This window comes from Psittacula echo (genome assembly GCF_963264785.1).
Source record: "Psittacula echo genome assembly, chromosome: 30".
NCBI classification, from domain to species: Eukaryota; Metazoa; Chordata; class Aves; order Psittaciformes; family Psittacidae; genus Psittacula; species Psittacula echo.
This window is the reverse complement of record NC_137765.1, coordinates 92,089-110,262: the sequence shown is the minus strand read 5'-3', so window position 1 is coordinate 110,262 and position 18,174 is coordinate 92,089. Positions and strand designations below refer to the sequence as shown.

Below are 18,174 nucleotides of genomic sequence, written 5' to 3'. Positions count from 1 at the left end.
CCATCCGCGTCCTCCACCTCCATCTGCATCCTTCACCTCCATCTGCATCCTCCACCTCCATCTGCATCCTTCACCTCCATCTGCATCCTCCACCTCCATCTGCATCCTCCAACCTCCATCCGCATCCTCCACCTCCATCTGCATCCTTCACCTCCATCTGCATCCTCCCACCTCCATCCGCATCCTCCACCTCCATCTGCATCCTCCACCTCCATCTGCATCCTCCACCTCCATCTGCATCCTTCACCTCCATCCGCATCCTCCAACCTCCATCTGCATCCTCCACCTCCATCTGCATCCTTCACCTCCATCTGCATCCTCCAACCTCCATCCGCATCCTCCAACCTCCATCTGCATCCTCCACCTCCATCTGCATCCTTCACCTCCATCTGCATCCTCCACCTCCATCTGCATCCTCCACCTCCATCTGCATCCTTCACCTCCATCTGCATCCTTCACCTCCATCTGCATCCTCCACCTCCATCTGCATCCTCCACCTCCATCTGCATCCTCCACCTCCATCTGCATCCTCCAACCTCCATCTGCATCCTTCACCTCCATCTGCATCCTTGACCTCCATCTGCATCCTCCAACCTCCATCTGCATCCTCCAACCTCCATCTGCATCCTCCACCTCCATCTGCATCCTCCAACCTCCATCTGCATCCTCCAACCTCCATCTGCATCCTCCACCTCCATCTGCATCCTTCACCTCCATCTGCATCCTCCCACCTCCATCTGCATCCTCCACCTCCATCTGCATCCTCCCACCTCCATCTGCATCCTCCACCTCCATCTGCATCCTTCACCTCCATCCGCATCCTCCAACCTCCATCTGCATCCTTCCACCTCCATCCGCATCCTCCCACCTCCATCCGCATCCTCCACCTCCATCCGCATCCTCCAACCTCCATCCGCATCCTCCACCTCCATCTGCATCCTCCACCTCCATCTGCATCCTCCACCTCCATCTGCATCCTCCAACCTCCATCCGCATCCTCCAACCTCCATCTGCATCCTCCAACCTCCATCTGCATCCTCCACCTCCATCTGCATCCTTCACCTCCATCTGCATCCTTCACCTCCATCTGCATCCTCCAACCTCCATCTGCATCCTCCAACCTCCATCCGCATCCTCCAACCTCCATCCGCATCCTCCACCTCCATCTGCATCCTTCACCTCCATCTGCATCCTTCACCTCCATCTGCATCCTCCAACCTCCATCCGCATCCTCCAACCTCCATCTGCATCCTCCACCTCCATCTGCATCCTTCACCTCCATCTGCATCCTTCACCTCCATCTGCATCCTCCAACCTCCATCCGCATCCTCCAACCTCCATCTGCATCCTCCAACCTCCATCTGCATCCTCCAACCTCCATCTGCATCTTCCCACCTCCATCTGCATCCTCCAACCTCCATCTGCATCCTCCAACCTCCATCTGCATCCTCCCACCTCCATCTGCATCTTCCCACCTCCATCTGCATCTTCCCACCTCCATCTGCATCCTCCAACCTCCATCCTCATCCTCCCATCTCCATCTTCATCCTCCACCTCCATCCCCATCCTCCAACCTCCATCCTCATCCTCCCACCTCCATCTGCATCCTCCCACCTCCATCTGCATTCTTCACCTCCATCCTCATCCTCCCACCTCCATCTGCATCCTCCACCTCCATCTGCATCCTCCAACCTCCATCTGCATCCTCCCATCTCCATCTGCATCCTCCCATCTCCATCTGCATCCTCCCACCTCCATCAGCATCCTCCATCTCCATCCCCATCCTCCAACCTCCATCTGCATCCTTCACCTCCATCTGCATCCTCCAACCTCCATCCGCATCCTCCCACCTCCATCTGCATCCTCCCACCTCCATCTGCATCCTCCAACCTCCATCTGCATCCTCCAACCTCCATCCTCATCCTCCCACCTCCATCTGCATCCTCCACCTCCATCTGCATCCTCCACCTCCATCCTCATCCTCCCACCTCCATCTGCATCCTCCACCTCCATCTGCATCCTCCACCTCCATCTGCATCCTCCCACCTCCATCTGCATCCTCCCACCTCCATCTGCATCCTCCCACCTCCATCTGCATCCTCCAACCTCCATCCTCATCCTCCCACCTCCATCTGCATCCTCCCATCTCCATCTGCATCCTCCCATCTCCATCTGCATCCTCCCACCTCCATCTGCATCCTCCACCTCCATCTGCATCCTCCCATCTCCATCTGCATCCTCCCATCTCCATCTGCATCCTCCCACCTCCATCCTCATCCTCCACCTCCATCAGCATCCTCCCACCTCCATCTGCATCCTCCACCTCCATCTGCATCCTCCCATCTCCATCTGCATCCTCCCATCTCCATCTGCATCCTCCCACCTCCATCCTCATCCTCCCACCTCCATCAGCATCCTCCATCTCCATCCTCATCCTCCCACCTCCATCAGCATCCTTCCACCTCTTCCCACTTCTTCCCAACCTCATCCCACCTTCTCCCAGCCCTTCTCCCAACATCTCCCTCTTTCCCAGGTCGGATGGTTCCCAGCCAACTACGTGGAAGAGGATTACTCGGAATACTGCTGACCATGGATGGATCCTCGTCCATCCCACCCCACCTCCCATGGCCCCACCACTGTCCCCACGTTAACTTGTGCCTCCTCCTGCCCCGGAGGGACAATAAACAGGGATCAGATCCCATGGGAAGAGGCCGGGATGAGGCCATGGGATTGGGATCGATCTTTCCTGGAAGGGACCCAATGCCCGGGCAGGCACCGGGGTCAAGGCCGGAGCGGTTGGAGCCGCTGGGAATAAGCTTGGGAATGAGGCCATGGAAGGGGGAAAGGCTCCAGGAAGCGACCTGGAGGTGGGGGCTCATCCATTGATGGTCATCCATGCAATGAACTGCCCCAGCCTCAGCACAATATGGGGGGGATTGGGGTCTTGAGACCCAAAAAGGGGGGGTTGAGACCCCAAAATGGGGGGGTTTAGATCCAGATTGTGGGTTGAGACCCAAAATAGGATGTTGAGACCCAAAAAATTGGGGGTTTAGAACCAAAAAGGGGTGTTTGAGACCCAAAAATGGGGATTTGAGAATAAAAATGGGGCTTTGAGACCCAAAAACAGGGCTTTGAGACCCAAAAATGAGGATTTGAGACCCAAAAGGGGGGGATTTAGACCCCAAAATAGGGATTAAGACCCAAAAAGGGGAGTTTGAGTCGAAAAATAGGGGCTTTGAGACCCAAAAGGGGGGGTCTTAGACACAAAAATAGAGATTGAGGCCCAAAAAGGGGAGTTTGAGACCCAAAATAGAGGGTTGAGACTCAAAAAATGGGGGTTTGAGAGCCCAAAAAGGAGGGGTTTAGCCCCCAAAAGGGGGTTTGAGCGCCCCAAAACGGGGTTCTGTGCCCTCCTGTGGGCAGATGCACCCCAAAAGGACCCATTTCCAGTGGTTTTCCAGCACATCCCACCCATTTCCTGCCTCTTCCCGGCAGATCCATCCTCTTCCAGTTCCCCCCAGTGCTGAGCAGGGGGCAGCCCCATTTCCATGCTAAAACAGCCTATTTTGGTTAAATGTCCACTTTTAGCGCCTCTTCCAGTTCAAACCAGCCCAAAGTGGCCTCAAACCAGTTCCATTTTCAGCCCCGGGGCCTCGCTTGGATCCATTTTCCAGGGAATTGCTCCAATTCCCTCGTTTCCAGGGTTAATGTTCAACCCGGGCAGGGAATTCCATTGCCAGGAATGAACCCATCCTGATGGAATTGCCTCAAAACAGGGATTTTTTTAGCTTAAAAGAAAGCATTAACGTCCCAGCAGGGTTTGGACAGAATTCCTGCAATTCCATAGATCCCGGGGGACACAAAAACCATGGAATGGCATGCACTGGATCCCTTGGATTAAAAAACCTAAGGTTTATTTGGGGATCATGTGCTGGATACTAGAGGAAAAGTGGGAATTGGGGGGGTTGGGGAGCTGGGAACAATAAAGGATAAATAAGGGAAAAGGTACGTGGAAAGTGGGAAAACAACCCAGGATTTTACTGAAATGGTGTTTTCCGGGAATGAGGAAGCAGCCCTGCCGGGAACGGGATGGATTTGGGGCTGGGGAATGGGATTTAACCATTTGCGAGTCATTTTAGCTGAAAATCCCGTTTTTCCCCATGGATTATGGTCAGGTTGGGAGCTCGGGGGTCAATGGGGCTGTGCTGGGTTTCCTTTCGGGATCAAACATCAGGAACAGGCAAAAAGTGGGAATGTGGAGCCTCCCGAGGCACCGAATCCATCCAGCTCCAGTGCGGAATGTACCTTTTGTCCAGGAAAATGGGCTGGGAATGGGGGAAAATCAGCAATTCCAGGACTTCTCACAAATCCAGCGCCTGGAATGGGAGCATCTCTCGGCATTCCAGATGCCATTGGGCCCGATGATGCCGCAGTCCTTCTGGTCTTTGTCTTTGTTCTCCTCCCATGTGTTCCAGTAGCTGGAGCAAGGAAAAGGGGAGAAGAAGATCCCAAGGGAAGGAAAAGCAGCCCCACGGCAGCGGAATTCCCTCCGGAAGAGGGAATTGCCCTCAAAATAAGGGAAAACACCACCAAAAAGCTCCGTTTTTGTTAACCACCCGCAAGAAGATGCTCCCAAAACACCGCTTTCCCAATGGAAAGCCTTTGTCTTCCACAAAACCACCAAACCCCCCAAGTTTTTGTGGCTCAGTTTCCCCTTTTCCCACTTGGGGGTCATTCCCAGAGGGAATTCTTACCTGATGCTCGGACGCTCGCCGTTGGTCCAGAGCCAGATGCCTTCCTCCTGCTGATCCGTCACTCCCAACCAATACGTGGTGCTGGCGTTGATGTTGTTCTTCAGGAAGTTCTGGAAGAGCAGAATTGGTTCAAACAGCCCCAAATCCCCAAGAATTCCGATGGATTGTGGAGCATTTCAGGGCGTTGGGTCACCCAGATGAGGTCAGCACCAGGATTTGGGGTAAATCATGAGTATTTGGGTGGATTTGGGAAGGAGGCGCTGAGCTTTTTGCTCCGTTTTTAGCATTTTTTCCCTAAAAGCAGGAATTTGGAGGTGGCTGGGCTCAACTTGGCCATTGGGGCTTCTCACCCACCCCAAGTAACCTCAAGGAACATCATGCAGCATCAAGTAACACGCAGGAACATGAAGGACCATGAAGTGACATCAAGGAACATGAAGGAACATCAAGTAACACCAAGGAACATGAAGAAACATGAAGTAACATGAAGATACATCAAGGAACTTGAAGGGACACCAGGTAACATCAAGTTGCATCAGGTAACATGAAGGAGCACGAAGTAGCACGGCAATACATGAAGGAACATCAAGTAACATGAAGCACCATGAAGATACGACGAGTAACATGAAGGAACATGAAGATACATCAAGTAACATTAAGGAACATGAAGATGCATTAAGTAACATCAAGTAACATGAAGAAACATGAAAGAACATGAAGATGCATCAAGTTACATGAAGTTGCATGAAAGAACATGAAGGAATATGAAGTAGCATGATGATACATCAAGTAACATCAAGTAACGTGAAGGAACATGAAGATGCATTAACTAACATCAAGTAACATGAAGGAACATGAAAGACCATGAAGATACATCAAGTTACATCAAGTTATATAAAGGAACATGAAGATACATCAAGTACCATGAAGGAACATGAAGATACATCAAGTTACATGAAGGAACATGAAGGAACACCAAGTAACATCAAGTTGCATCAAGTAACATGAAGGAACATGAAGTAGCATGAAGATACATCAAGTAACATGAAGGAACACGAAGGAACATCAAGCATCTCCAAGCTTGATGGCCAATCTTGATGAATTTGAGCCCAAAACAGGGTTTGGAGTTCCCGTGTTGGGAGCTGTCCAAGGAAAGGGGGATTTAAGCCATGGAACGGGTCATCCCCCCACTGACCTGCTCCATCGCCGAGTTGATGAAGACCAAATGAGCCCCTTGCTCAGCACACGTCTTGTTGGCGTCCCACCAGCTCATGGGCTTCGTTGAGAAGGAATAGCAGCTCTGCTCGAAGATCCTCCAGCCAGCCCAGCACTTCCTGCTGTCCTGCACGGATCTGCAGATCAACGCTGGGAAAAGGAAGAAAACCCCCACGTCCACCCCAAAATCAGGCTTTGTGCTCATCACCAGCATCCCCCTTGAGGTCACGCCTCAAAATTGGGTCTAAACCACCCAAATTCTCCGTTCCAAAGAGGTTCCTCTTGGGTCTTGGTTGGATCTCCACTGGAGACGCCGTTGGGATGGGAACGCGGAGTTACCCGTGATGTCCTGCAGCTCCTCGTAGTAGTTGTGCATCCTGCTCCGCATCCGTGCCTGCTCCCGGTGCGTCTCCGACAGCTCCTGCCGCACTGGGATGCGCCTTTGGGTGAGGGACCAGCACCAGCCTCGTCCCCCCCCAGCTTCCTCCTTCATCCCCCCTTTGGTTTACTGCAATCCCAAGCTTTTCCCCCCGGGATTTAGGCTTTGTGTGGAAAACGCAAGCAGGGATGGAAAAGCTCTTCCATGATGGGTTTTGACTCTTTGGGTGATGTTTTCGTGCAATATCCCCCATAATACCACTGAATTCATGATATTCAGGGATTGGATCTGATTTCTGGGGAATTCTCCATGGGATTTATGTCCTTCCCTTCCCATAGCCTTTAACAGATCCCAATGAGGATAAATCCCAAGGGATAATTTGCTCCTGTTCGCACTCATTGGGTCTAATTCCTTCAGGATCGGGGCATGAGCTCCGTCGGTGTCTGATCTACTCCATTGCTCCAATGTCATTCCCAGTGGGAATCAACTCAATGCTGCTTCACTGAGAGACGGAGCAGAGCCAGGGGCTGCTTGGAAGCACAACACCGAGGTGTGCGGTGGGATCGGGATGGCATCCAGAGGGATCAAGGATGGGGCTGGAGAGGTTGGAACCTCATGGAGCTCAACAAGATCCTGCACATGGGTTGGGGCAATCCCAAGGGAAAACGGGCTTGGAGCAACCTGGTCTAATGGAAGGTGTCCCCGTCCATGGCATTGGAATGAGATCATGTTTAGGGTCTATTCCAACCCAAACCATTCCAAGATCCCATGATCCAAGCAAGTATCAGCATCTCCTGAGGACCCACCATTGGCTTCATTCTCTGAGTAGTTCGCCTTCAAGAGCTTCAGCTCGGCCGTGATTTCCATCTCTGGAATGAGAATGAAAGGAAAACCCCTCCTGGATCACCCCAAGGAATGAGCGGTGCCTCGTTTCCCTCAATTTACAGCTTTCCAGGGAATTCCAGGGTGGATTTACCCTGGATTTACCCCCTGTAGCACGCTCTTGGTGCAGGCAGGAGGAGGATGGAGGGACCCTTTAATTCACATCCCAAGGTGGAACTCAACCCAAATCAAGATGAGGGATGAGCTTCCAGCACCGTTCCCATATGGAAAACAGGGAAAACGGGATGTTCGGAGGTGTTTGAACCAGGTCCCATCCTGGTGGGACCATCCCGGGATACTCACGCTTCACCACAGCCAACGCGAAGAGCAGCCCCCAAGCGACGAAGCTCAGCACCACCAGGACATAGAGGATGGCCACGGATGTGTCCCTGCTGCTCCGTCCCCTTCCACCCTTGGGCTCTGCTCCTGGAAGGAATCAGGTTGGAATCCCAGTTTTCCGGGTCTGGATCGGGCTGATGCATCCGGAATGGGATAATGGCATCGGATAAGAGCAACTCACCCTTTTGGGAAGGATGCGGAGACGCTGGCTTGCCCGCAAGGATGTAGACCCCTGATGGGAGGAAGGAAAGAGTCAGCAGGGATGGGGACGGGCTCAATCCTGCCCCACGGAGGTGCTGGAGGTGGGTGCTACCGGTGCCTCCTTTGCTCCTCTGGCTCTGCAGATCTTCATCGGCCACCGGTGGCTTGTGGCCACGATCCGATTCCGATAGGGATACATCATCGTAGTCATCCTCGAAGCTGTCCGGGGATGCTGAGTGAGGGAATATGGGGAAAAGTCAGGATTGGAGGGAATTCTGGGTGTGAAGGAACAGTTGGATTCTATGGGAAGCAAATCCCCTTTCCCATCAGGTTGATCTGCAGCACCTCCAGAGGGGTCTTCATTTCCTTTTCCCTACGTATAGATGGATTTAGAGCGTTCCAGAATCATGGAACTGGGATGGGAAGGGTCTTAAAGCCCATCCAGTTCCATGGGCAGGGACACCTTCCACTAGAGCAGGTTGCTCCAACCTGGCTTTGAACAGGGGTGCTTGGTCCAAACCTTCTCCATTCAACCCATCCCAGTGTCCCGCCACCCTCACAGGGAAGAACTTCTCCCTGTATCCCATCAACTCTTCCCTTTTCCAATTGGAAGCTGTTATTCCTCATCCCATCCCTCCAGCCCTCTCCATAGGTGGCCTCTCCTGGACCTGCTCCAGCAGCTTCGCATCCCTCTTATGCTGGTGCCCCAGAGCTGGACACACAGGACTACACCCTTGGCCTTATTGATCTCCATGAGGTTCCCACCTCTCCAGGTCCCTGTGGATCCCATCCTTCCCTTCCAGCTCGGTGCCACCTCAACTGTGTTGAGGGTGCTTGATCCCATTGCCCATGTCCCCAGCAACGATGGTCAATGATGGACCCAACGATGGACACAACTATGGACAATGATGGACCCAGTGAAGGACCCAATGATGAACCCAACGATGGACCCAGTGAGGGACCCACTGATGGACCCAATGATGGAGCCAACAATGGACCCAACGATGGACAACGATGGACCCAGCGATGGACCCAACAATGGACAATGGTGGACCCAATGATGAACCCATTGATGCACCCAATGATGGACAATGAAGGACTCAGTGATGGACAATGATGGACCCAACAATGGGCAATGATGGACCCAACAATGGACCCAATGATGGACCCAACAATGGACCCAACAATGGACCCAATGATGGACCCAGCGATGAACCCAGCGATGGACAATGTTGAACCCAACAATGGACAATGATGGACCCAATGATTGACCCAACGATAGACCCAATGGTGGATGATGATGGAACCAGCGATGGACAATGATGTACCCAGCAATGAATCCAGCGATGGACAATGTTGAACTAGCGATGAACCCAACAATGGACAATGAGGAACCCAATGATAGGCAATCATGGATCCAATGATGGACAACGATGGACCCAATGATGGACAATTATGGACCCAGCGATGAACCCAACAACGGACAATGATGAACCCAATGATAGACAATGACGGACCCAATGATGGACAATGATGAACCCAATGATGGACCCAGCCATGAACCCAACAACGGACAATGAGGAACCCAATGATAGACAATGATGGACCCAACGATGGACCCAGCGATGAACCCAACAACGGACAATGAGGAACCCAATGATAGACAATGACGGACCCAGTGATGGACAATGATGAACCCAGTGATGGACAATGATGGACCTAGTGATGGACCCAACAACGGACAATGATGAACCCAATGATAGACAATGACGGACCCAATGATGGACAATGATGAACCCAGTGATGGACAATGATGGACCTAGTGATGGACCCAACAACGGACAATGATGAACCCAATGATAGACAATGACGGATCCAATGATGGACAATGATGAACCCAGTGATGGACAATGATGGACCTAGTGATGAACCCAACAATGGACAATGATGAACCCAATGATAGACAATGACGGACCCAATGATGGACAACAATGGACCCAACGATGGACCCAGCCATGAACCCAACAACGGACAATGATGAACCCAATGATAGACAATGATGGACTCAATGGTGCACAATGAAGGACCCAACGACAGACCCACCACCAACCCCTGAGGACCACCCCTCTTTGGCCCTCCAGGCCTTTTGGGGGCTTCCTTGGTGCCACGTGAGAGCAGGACCCAACGCCCTGCGCACAGGAGACACGTTTGACCAACCAAGCTGAAAGCGAAGCCGGGTTTGGCCTTGGGGAGGCACCGGAGGGACTTCTGCTTTCCACTGAACCCCCCCCCCCCCGCGAAGGGGACAACGTCAGAGCTCACCCGGCCTCAAGTCCCCCGCGGGCGTCATCTTCCCGGCCCCGCAGTAAATTCCTGCCCAAAGCAGAGGGAAAAGGCCTTGAGGGGATGGGAGAAGCCTCGGATCCAGCCCTAGGGCTTCTGCCAAGCCTGGGGCTGGTGCTGGAAGGCCCCATGTGAGGTTTGCAGCTCAAATTGGGGCTAAAGATGGAGGGTTTGGGGTCCTGGAGGGCAAAGCAGCACCCAAAGGGCTCCTGCACCTCAAATTGGGGGTGAACATGGAGGGTTTGGGGTCCTTGAAGACCTCCTGAGCACCCCAAATGTGCTTCACCCGGCTCCGTGTTCATCGGCAGCATCTTTGGGTACCCCCAGACACCAGCAAGGCCCGAAAACATGCTAAGAACATGGAAATGACATGGAAATGACATGGAGAGGACATGGAGAGGACATGGAAGTGACATGGGAAGGACATGGAAATGGTATGGAAATGACATGTAAAAGACATGGAAAGGACAAGGAAACAACACGGAAACAGCATGGAAAGTTCACAGAAATGACACGGAAATGACATGGAAAAGGCACGGAAAGGACACAGAAATGACACGGAAGGGACATGTACTGAACACGGAAAAGACATTGAAAGGGCATGGAAAGAATACGGAAAAGACATGGAAAAGACACATAAAACACATGGAAAGGACACGGAAAAGACATGGAAAAGACACATAAAACACATGGAAAGGACACGGAAAAGACACATAAAACACACGGAGAGGACACGGAAAACACACATAAAACACACATAAACGACACGGAAACGACACAGACAAGACACGGAAAGGACACGGAAAAGACCCATAAAACACACGGAAAACACACGGGAAAGGCACGGAAAGGACCCAGGAGGGGCCTGGAAAGGGGTCCTCGTGTGGGTCCCCCCCCTCCTTTACCTGCTGCCCGCACCAGGCCCGTGGGGGGCGCTGGGGGGGGCCCGAGCCAGTTCCCGTAGGTCTGGTGCTGAGCCATGGGTGCGGGAGGCGCCGCTCCCCCCCCCCCCCCAAAGCACCGCCCCCCCCCCGCTGCCGTTGGGCCCCGGTTTCGGTTCCCTTCTGAGGCACGGGAAGGGGGGGGGGAAGGGGGGGAAGGGGGGGGGAGCGGGGTCCTGCGAGGCTGAGGTGGGGAGAAGGGGTTGGGGATTGGGGGGAAAAGAGGGGGATTTGGGGGCGAAACTTGGGATTTGGGGTTAAAAGAGGGGGATTTGGGGCAAAAATTGGGATTTTGGGGTTAAAAGAGGAGGATTTGGGGTTAAAAGAGGGGGATTTGGGGCAAAATTTGGGATTTGGGGTTAAAAGAGTGGGATTTGGGGTGAAAATTGGGATTTGGGGTTAAAAGAGGGGGATTTGGGGGCGAAACTTGGGATTTGGGGTTAAAAGAGGGGGATTTGGGGCAAAACTTGGGATTTTGGGGTTAAAAGAGGGGGATTTGGGGCAAAACTTGGGATTTGGGGTTAAAAGAGGGGGGTTTGTGGCAAAACTTGGGATTTTGGGGTTAAAAGAGGGGGATTTGGGGGCGAAACTTGGGATTTGGGGTTAAAAGAGGGGGATTTGGGGCAAAACTTGGGATTTTGGGGTTAAAAGAGGGGGATTTGGGGTAAATCTTGGGATTTTGGGGTTAAAAGAGGGGGATTTGGGGTTAAAAGAGGGGGATTTGGGGAAAAAATTGGGATTTTGGGGTTAAAAGAAGGGGATTTGGGGCGAAACTTGGGATTTGGGGTAAAAAGAGGGGGATTTGGGGAAAAAAATGGGATTTTGGGGTGCGAAGAGGGGGATTTGGGGCAAAACTTGGGATTTGGGGTTAAAAGAGGGGGATTTGGGGGCGAAACTTGGGATTTGGATGAAAGAGTGGGATTTGGGGATGAAAGAGTGGAATTTGGGGGCAAAAATTGGGATTTGGATGGAAGAGGGGGTTTTGGGGACAAAAGAGTGGGATTTTGGATGAAAGAGTGGGATTTGAGAGTAAAAGAGGGGGATTTGGGGGCAAAAATGGGGATTTTGGGATAAAAGAGGGGGATTTGGGGGCAAGAGCGTGGGATTTGATGGCAAAAAGGGGGGATTTGGGGATAGAAGGGTGGGATTTGGGCCCAAAAAGTGGGATTTGGATAATAGAGTGGGATTTGGGAACAACAGGGTGGGGAGTGGGGTCAACGGGGTGGGATTTGGGGCCAAAAGATTGGGATTTGGGATAAAAGATTGGGATTTGGGATAAAAGATTGGGATTTAGGGATGAAAGAGTGGGATTTGGAGTCAACAAGGTGGGATTTGGATGGAAGAGTGGGATTTGGGGCCAAAAGAGTGAGATTTGGGGCGAAAAGGGTGGGATTTGGGGCCAAAAGAGTGGGATTTGCGTCCGCATCCAAAACACGCTCCTGCCTCATCCGTGCCTCTCCCCCTTTTGGGAATGGGGTTTCCCTTCCACCTTGGGAATAAGAGTGGGAATTCCACCCTCCCCACCACACGGACCCAAATTTGCCTCCAAGCCATCAAAACTCTTTATTTATTCCTGTTCCTTCCCGTGATTCCACACCAAATCCCTCATTTTCCCCAAAAAACAAGGGACTTTCGGGAAGCAGGAACCCATTTTGGGACACCTTTGCCCCCCGGAACCATGGTTTTCCTGGTTCCCCCCCCTTTGGATCCATTGGGATGGGGAGGCCCTAACAGGAGCGCTCGCAGATCCAAGCTTCCCTGTTGGAGCAGGACACGTCATTCCAGCGCCCATTGGAGAAGATGGTGGCACAATCTTCTCCGTGCTCCCCCACGTTGTTGGGCTCACCGCTATTCCAGAAGCTGGGAATGAGGTGGGAAAGGGGGGGGGGGGGCACATCAGTTTGGGTGGAAAACTCGCCATTTGGGAGCATCTTTGGGGGTGGGATTGGGGATGGAAGCGCAAGGGAAGCACCCCCCAAAAAAGAACCTTCTCCCCCCTCCTTTAAACCCCATTTTGGTGCTTTTTTGGGATGCAATTCCCATGCTTTTCCCATTTTCCGGCTGTTTAAGGTGGGAAAAGAGCGCGGATGCTCCCAGCATCCTCAGAACGAGGAGATCCATGCGGAAGAACCCCTTGGATGAGGGAACCAAATGGCTCCTTCTATGCCCCCTTTTGGCCTCTTCCACTGCCCAAAGTTCATTCCTGTGCTCCGGAAGAGCCGGAAACAGAGCGGACGGAGCAGGAAGAGCCTGGATTTGGGTCCAAAAAGGGCAAAAAAGGGATAAAAGCTGCTTTTGGGGGGGGGATTGCCCCCAAAAGATGGGGCTCAAACCGTACGAGATGGAGAGGGAGCTCCCGTCCTCCCATTGCCAATGGCCTTCCCGGGAGGAATCCGTCAGCCCCAGCCAGAAGATCCGGTTCTCCATGATGTGATTTGCCAGGAATTTCTGCCGACGGGGCGGGAAAAGGGATTTCCAAGGCATTCCTGCCCTTTCCAAAGGTTTTCTGCCTTTTCCGAGGGATTTCTGTCCTTCCCAAGATATTCCTGCTCTTTCCAAGGGGTTTCTGTCCTTTGCAATGGATTCTTGCCCTTTCCAATGGATTCCTGCCCTTCCCAAGGGATTCCTGCCCTTCCTAATGGATTCCTGTCCTTCCCAAGGTATTCCAGCTCTTTCCAAGAGAATTCTGCCTTTTCCAAGGGATTCTTGCCCTTCCCAATGGATTCCTACCCTTCCCAAGGAATTTCTGCCCTTCCCAAAGGATCCCTGCCCTTCCCAAGGAATTTCTGCCCTTCCCAAAGGATCCCTGCCCTTCCCAATGGATTCCTGCCCTTCCCAAGGGATTCCTGCCCTTCCCAATGGATTCCTGCCCTTCCCAAAGGATCCCTGCCCTTCCCAATGGATTCCTGCCCTTCCCAAGGGGTTCGTGCCCTTCCCAATGGATTCCTGCCCTTCCCAATGGATTCGTGCCCTTCCCAAGGGATCCCTGCCCTCTCCACTCACGTTCTCCTGCTCGGAGCTGACGGTGGCCAAGTGCCCGTTGAGGCTCCCACAGAATTCCTTGGCTTCCAACCAGGATTTGGTGGTGCCGGAGAAGAAGTAGCAGGTCCTGGCGAACTGCAGCCACCCGGGGGGGCACGTGGGGCACAGGATTCCTGCGGGAAGCGCGATGGAAGCATGGCAGCGACGGGAAAACCCATCGGGAATAACGGGGAGGGCTCGCTCCTCACCGGAGAGGCCGCGCGTCGCCTCCAGCACCACGGAGAGCTCCCGCTTCACCCCCTCCAGCTGCTGCAGCACCGGCTCCAGCGCATTCCTGGCCTCTGGAATGGGTGCAAGGGATCAAAGGGAACGCGGGAGCTGGAAAAACCCAAATCCTCCCTTGTCACCCCCTTTTCCCATCCCCATTCCCACCAGTTCTTCATGCCCGGCCCTCAAAACCCCTTTGGTTCCATGGGGGTTTGGCTCCGTTTCTCCCTGCCGTATCCCGCTTCCCATCACCCCAAACTCAGGTTGGCTCCCTGCATTCCCAGCACCTTCCCCCCATATTCCAGAGGGTTGGAAAATGGGGGGGGGAAAGGGCTAAATTTAAGGGTTTTCCATCAAAACCCAGCTCTCACCCAGGTCTTGGAGGCGACCCAAGAGCTCCTTCCTGCATCCCACTTCACACTGCTCCATCCTCCCCTGCACCTTCTCCACCTCCTGGGACACTGGGAAGAGGGGAAACCCCGTTTGATCCCATTTGGATGCTCCTTGCTCCCAGCTTTTGGGATCCCAAAGGAATCCCCCCCCCCCCCCCCCCGCCATTGCCTTTTCCTTGGAATACCATTGAGGAGTTGGATGCGCACGGCCTTGACCTCCTTGGAGAGCTGCTTGTCTGCAATGGACACAAGAGAGGGATGCTCGCCATGGGAGCGCTTCATTCCCGCCGGGAAGCGCCGCGTCCGTGCGGCCGCGGAGGGTGCGGATCCTTCGGGAAGCGCTCCCGTACCCAGGGCGTGCTGGACCTGCGAGAGGTTGAGCCACGCTGTTGTGTGGCCGCTCTCGTCCCGCATCCGAGCCTCTTCCAGTGCTTCCCAGGCCATGGATCCTATGGGAGAGAGGGATCCCGCTTGGAGAGCTCCACGGCCGCGGTTTTGCTCCATTGGACCCAGACCGGGGCTCGGCCTCACCTCTCCGCAGGCTCACGATGGACAGAGCCATGAGGAGCACGAAGGAGAGGGCCAGGAGCAGGGAGAGCAAAGCAATGGCTCTATCCGGGAGCAAGGCTGGAAAGGACGGATATTCCCGGGATGAGGCGATCCCAAAGAGCATTCCCCAACGGATGCTCTCCGAAGGAATCACCCCAAACCCACCCCTCCAGGGGCTCCGTCGCCCTCTCCTTACCCCAAGACCCAATGGTGTCCATCCCCCTCCATCACCTCCTCCTTAGGGAGCCCAAAGCCTCCTCTTCCCTACCTCAGGAAGCCCAAATCCATTCCCTCTTCCCGGTACCTCCTTTAGGAGCTTCCTGCTCCCGCTCCCGCAGCTCCATCTCCTCCACCCCTTCTCCCGGCTGCATCTCGGAGCCGTTCCCTTTGGATCCCGGCCCCGTCTATGGGGCGCCTATGGGGAGGAGGAGCCAGCGCATCCCAAGGAAGGGAAGGAAGCGCCTTGCACAACCCTGACCTTTAAGAGCACAGGAACGGGACCAAATCTGCTCACTCAGGACCTTTGGGGCTCCGGATGGCGCCGCCCCTTCCCTCTTCATCCTGGACCCAAAAACGCACTTTTTCACCCCAAAACCAAGGTGGAAACTGCCCCAAAGAGGTGGTTTTCTTGGGGGGTTTCATCCCCAAAACGATGCCCTCCGAAACGCAGCTCTTTTCTGGGGGGCGTTTTTAGCTTTTTGGGGGTCATTTCTTGCCTTCGGACCAGGCTCTGCTCCATGGAATCCGGGGTTGGGAAGGAGCCTGAGGTCCTCCAGCTCCAGCCTCGAGCGGACACTTCCCATTGGAGCAGGTGGCTCCAAGCCCCATCCAACCCGGGATGCTTCATCCCAACCTTCTCCGCTCACCCCATCCCCGTGTCCCACCTCTTCCCTATCCCCAAGCTGAACTTCCCATGGATCCCATCACCCCGCGTCCATCCGGGCCGCGTCTCCCTTGGGATCACCCCAACCCATGCACACGGACCTTGCCCTTGGTTCCTATTGATCCCCATGAGGATCCCACCTCGCCCGGTCCCTCCGCATCCATCCCCATCCCTCCATCGCTCGGTGCCGTCACAACCCGCCGCCGCCGCCGCCGTCCTTGGGAATGGGTTTGTGCCACGCATCGGATCCCTATGGAAAACCCAAATCCCGACCCAAAAAGCACCCAAAATCGGCCCGTTTCAGCCCATTCCCGCGGCGGAAGCCCAACGTTCCCGCCCTGCTTCCTCCTTCGCTCCCATTTCCCCTTTCGGATCCCGGATTTAGGGGAAGTCAAGGCTCAGCTCGTGCCTTCTGCTGCCTTTTTGGGTCAAAATCCGGCGATTTTGGGTTCTGGTTGCCCTGGTGCTGATGGGGGGGGGGGGGGGGGGGGTGGAAATGGTGCTTTTTAAGCTGAAACAGCGCAAAACCGGGACTGAAGTGGATAAAGGGCTCCAAAATGCACCCCCATTCCCATCCATAGGGATCTCGCATCCCCATATCCCTATGGACACGCTCCTCTCCTTGGAGACACCCCCATGGCCCCCCAAAACCCTTCTCCCTGCGGGATGGGGGCTCCAGGGTCCCTGCATCCCCCCCCCCCCCCCCCATTCCCCCTATTCCAAGACCTGAATCCATAAGGAACAAGGCACCCGTTTCTATGGGGCTGGGCTCCCTGTGAACCCCATCCCTAGGGAATTGGGCGCCCCAACACCTGGATCCCTATGGCAATGAGGGACAGGCTCCCCATCACCCCACTATCCCACCCTATAGGGCACCATGGCCCCATATCCCAGCCTATGGGGCACCAGGGCGCCTTATCCCTATGGATATCCCTATGGATCAGGGACCCCATCCCAGGTACACCCCCCCCCTTGGTGGCAATAAGAGTACCCTCACAGCTACTCGACACCCCATTGGTGGATGCGCCTGCCAATCATCCGCCTTAGCCAATCAGAGCGGCGAATCCCGCCCGGGAAGGCGGGACCCTACGCATCGACGAACGCCGCTCCTATTGGCTGCCTCACCCTCTCCTCCGCCTGCGATTGGTCGCTTCTCCCATCAATCAAACCCAGCCGGGGAGGCGGGGCTTGCTTCCTTCCCCGCCACCCCAGCCCCAGCTCTGACATCCCATTGGCTGCCCTCCCCATCCATCCCCACCACCCTCGCCTCCCATTGGCTGCTCCCACCCCTCCTTGCATCTCATTGGCTCAGCCAGCCCAGCAGCGGGCGCGGGCAGCAGCGATTGGTGGAGCGCAAGGGGCTGAAGGGCGAAAGCTGCGCTCTGATTGGATGAGGGGCGGGGCTCGCCCATCAATCACCACCCAATGAGGGCGGTGGCGGCGGTGCCCCCCCCCCGACGGCTGCGGCCGGGCCCGTTCGGCTCCCGCTCGGTTCCCGTTCGGTTCCCGCTCGGCTCCCGTTCGGTTCCCGCTCGGCTCCCGTTCGGCTCCCGCTCGGCTCCCGCTCGGCTCCCGCTCGGCTCCCGTTCGGCTCCCGCTCGGCTCCCGCTCGGTTCCCGTTCGGCTCCCGTTCGGCTCCCGCTCGGCTCCCGTTCGGCTCCCGCTCGGCTTCCGCTCGGTTCCCGTTCGGCTCCCGCTCGGCTCCCGTTCGGCTCCCGCTCGGTTCCCGCTCGGTTCCCGTTCGGCTCCCGCTCGGCTCCCGCTCGGCTCCCGCTCGGCTTCCGCTCGGCTCCCGTTCGGCTCCCGTTCGGCTCCCGCTCGGCTCCCGCTCGGCTCCCGCTCGGCTCCCGTTCGGCTCCCGCTCGGCTCCCGTTCGGCTCCCGCTCGGGTCCCCCCCCCGCCCCGCGCCCTCGGATGCAGCGGGCGGTTGCCATGGCAACGCATCCCAGGTAGGAGGGGCTGGGGGGGGGGCTCCTTCCATTATACCCTATGGGGGGGGGGGCGATGTGGGGTGACCCCCCCTTATGGCTATAGGGAGGGTCCCATG

The 18,174-nt window shown here is 55.1% G+C and overlaps 2 protein-coding genes across 2 annotated transcripts in view; one reads left to right on the top strand and one right to left on the bottom strand.

Moving 5' to 3' along the window:
* VAV1 (vav guanine nucleotide exchange factor 1) overlaps positions 1–2,637 on the top strand; it is a gene marked incomplete at its 5' end in the record, with an annotated part of 34,250 nt that extends 31,613 nt beyond the window's left edge. The window contains one exon of the mRNA XM_080636150.1: positions 2,534–2,637. Coding sequence (XP_080492276.1) covers positions 2,534–2,587 — 54 coding nt within the window. The 3' untranslated portion in view covers positions 2,588–2,637. The remainder of the gene's footprint in view (positions 1–2,533) is intronic.
* Positions 2,638–4,300: 1,663 nt separating this feature from the next.
* On the bottom strand, positions 4,301–11,094 carry LOC308231075 (hepatic lectin-like; the record flags this gene model as incomplete). The annotated part of the gene is made up of 10 exons (XM_080636187.1): positions 4,301–4,478; positions 4,755–4,864; positions 5,950–6,119; positions 6,309–6,398; positions 7,155–7,217; positions 7,534–7,656; positions 7,751–7,801; positions 7,883–8,002; positions 10,093–10,143; positions 11,019–11,094. The coding sequence occupies 10 exons, from the start codon at positions 11,092–11,094 to the stop codon at positions 4,343–4,345; spliced, it is 990 nt and encodes a 329-aa protein (XP_080492313.1). The 3' UTR covers positions 4,301–4,342.
* Positions 11,095–18,174: the final 7,080 nt, after the last annotated feature.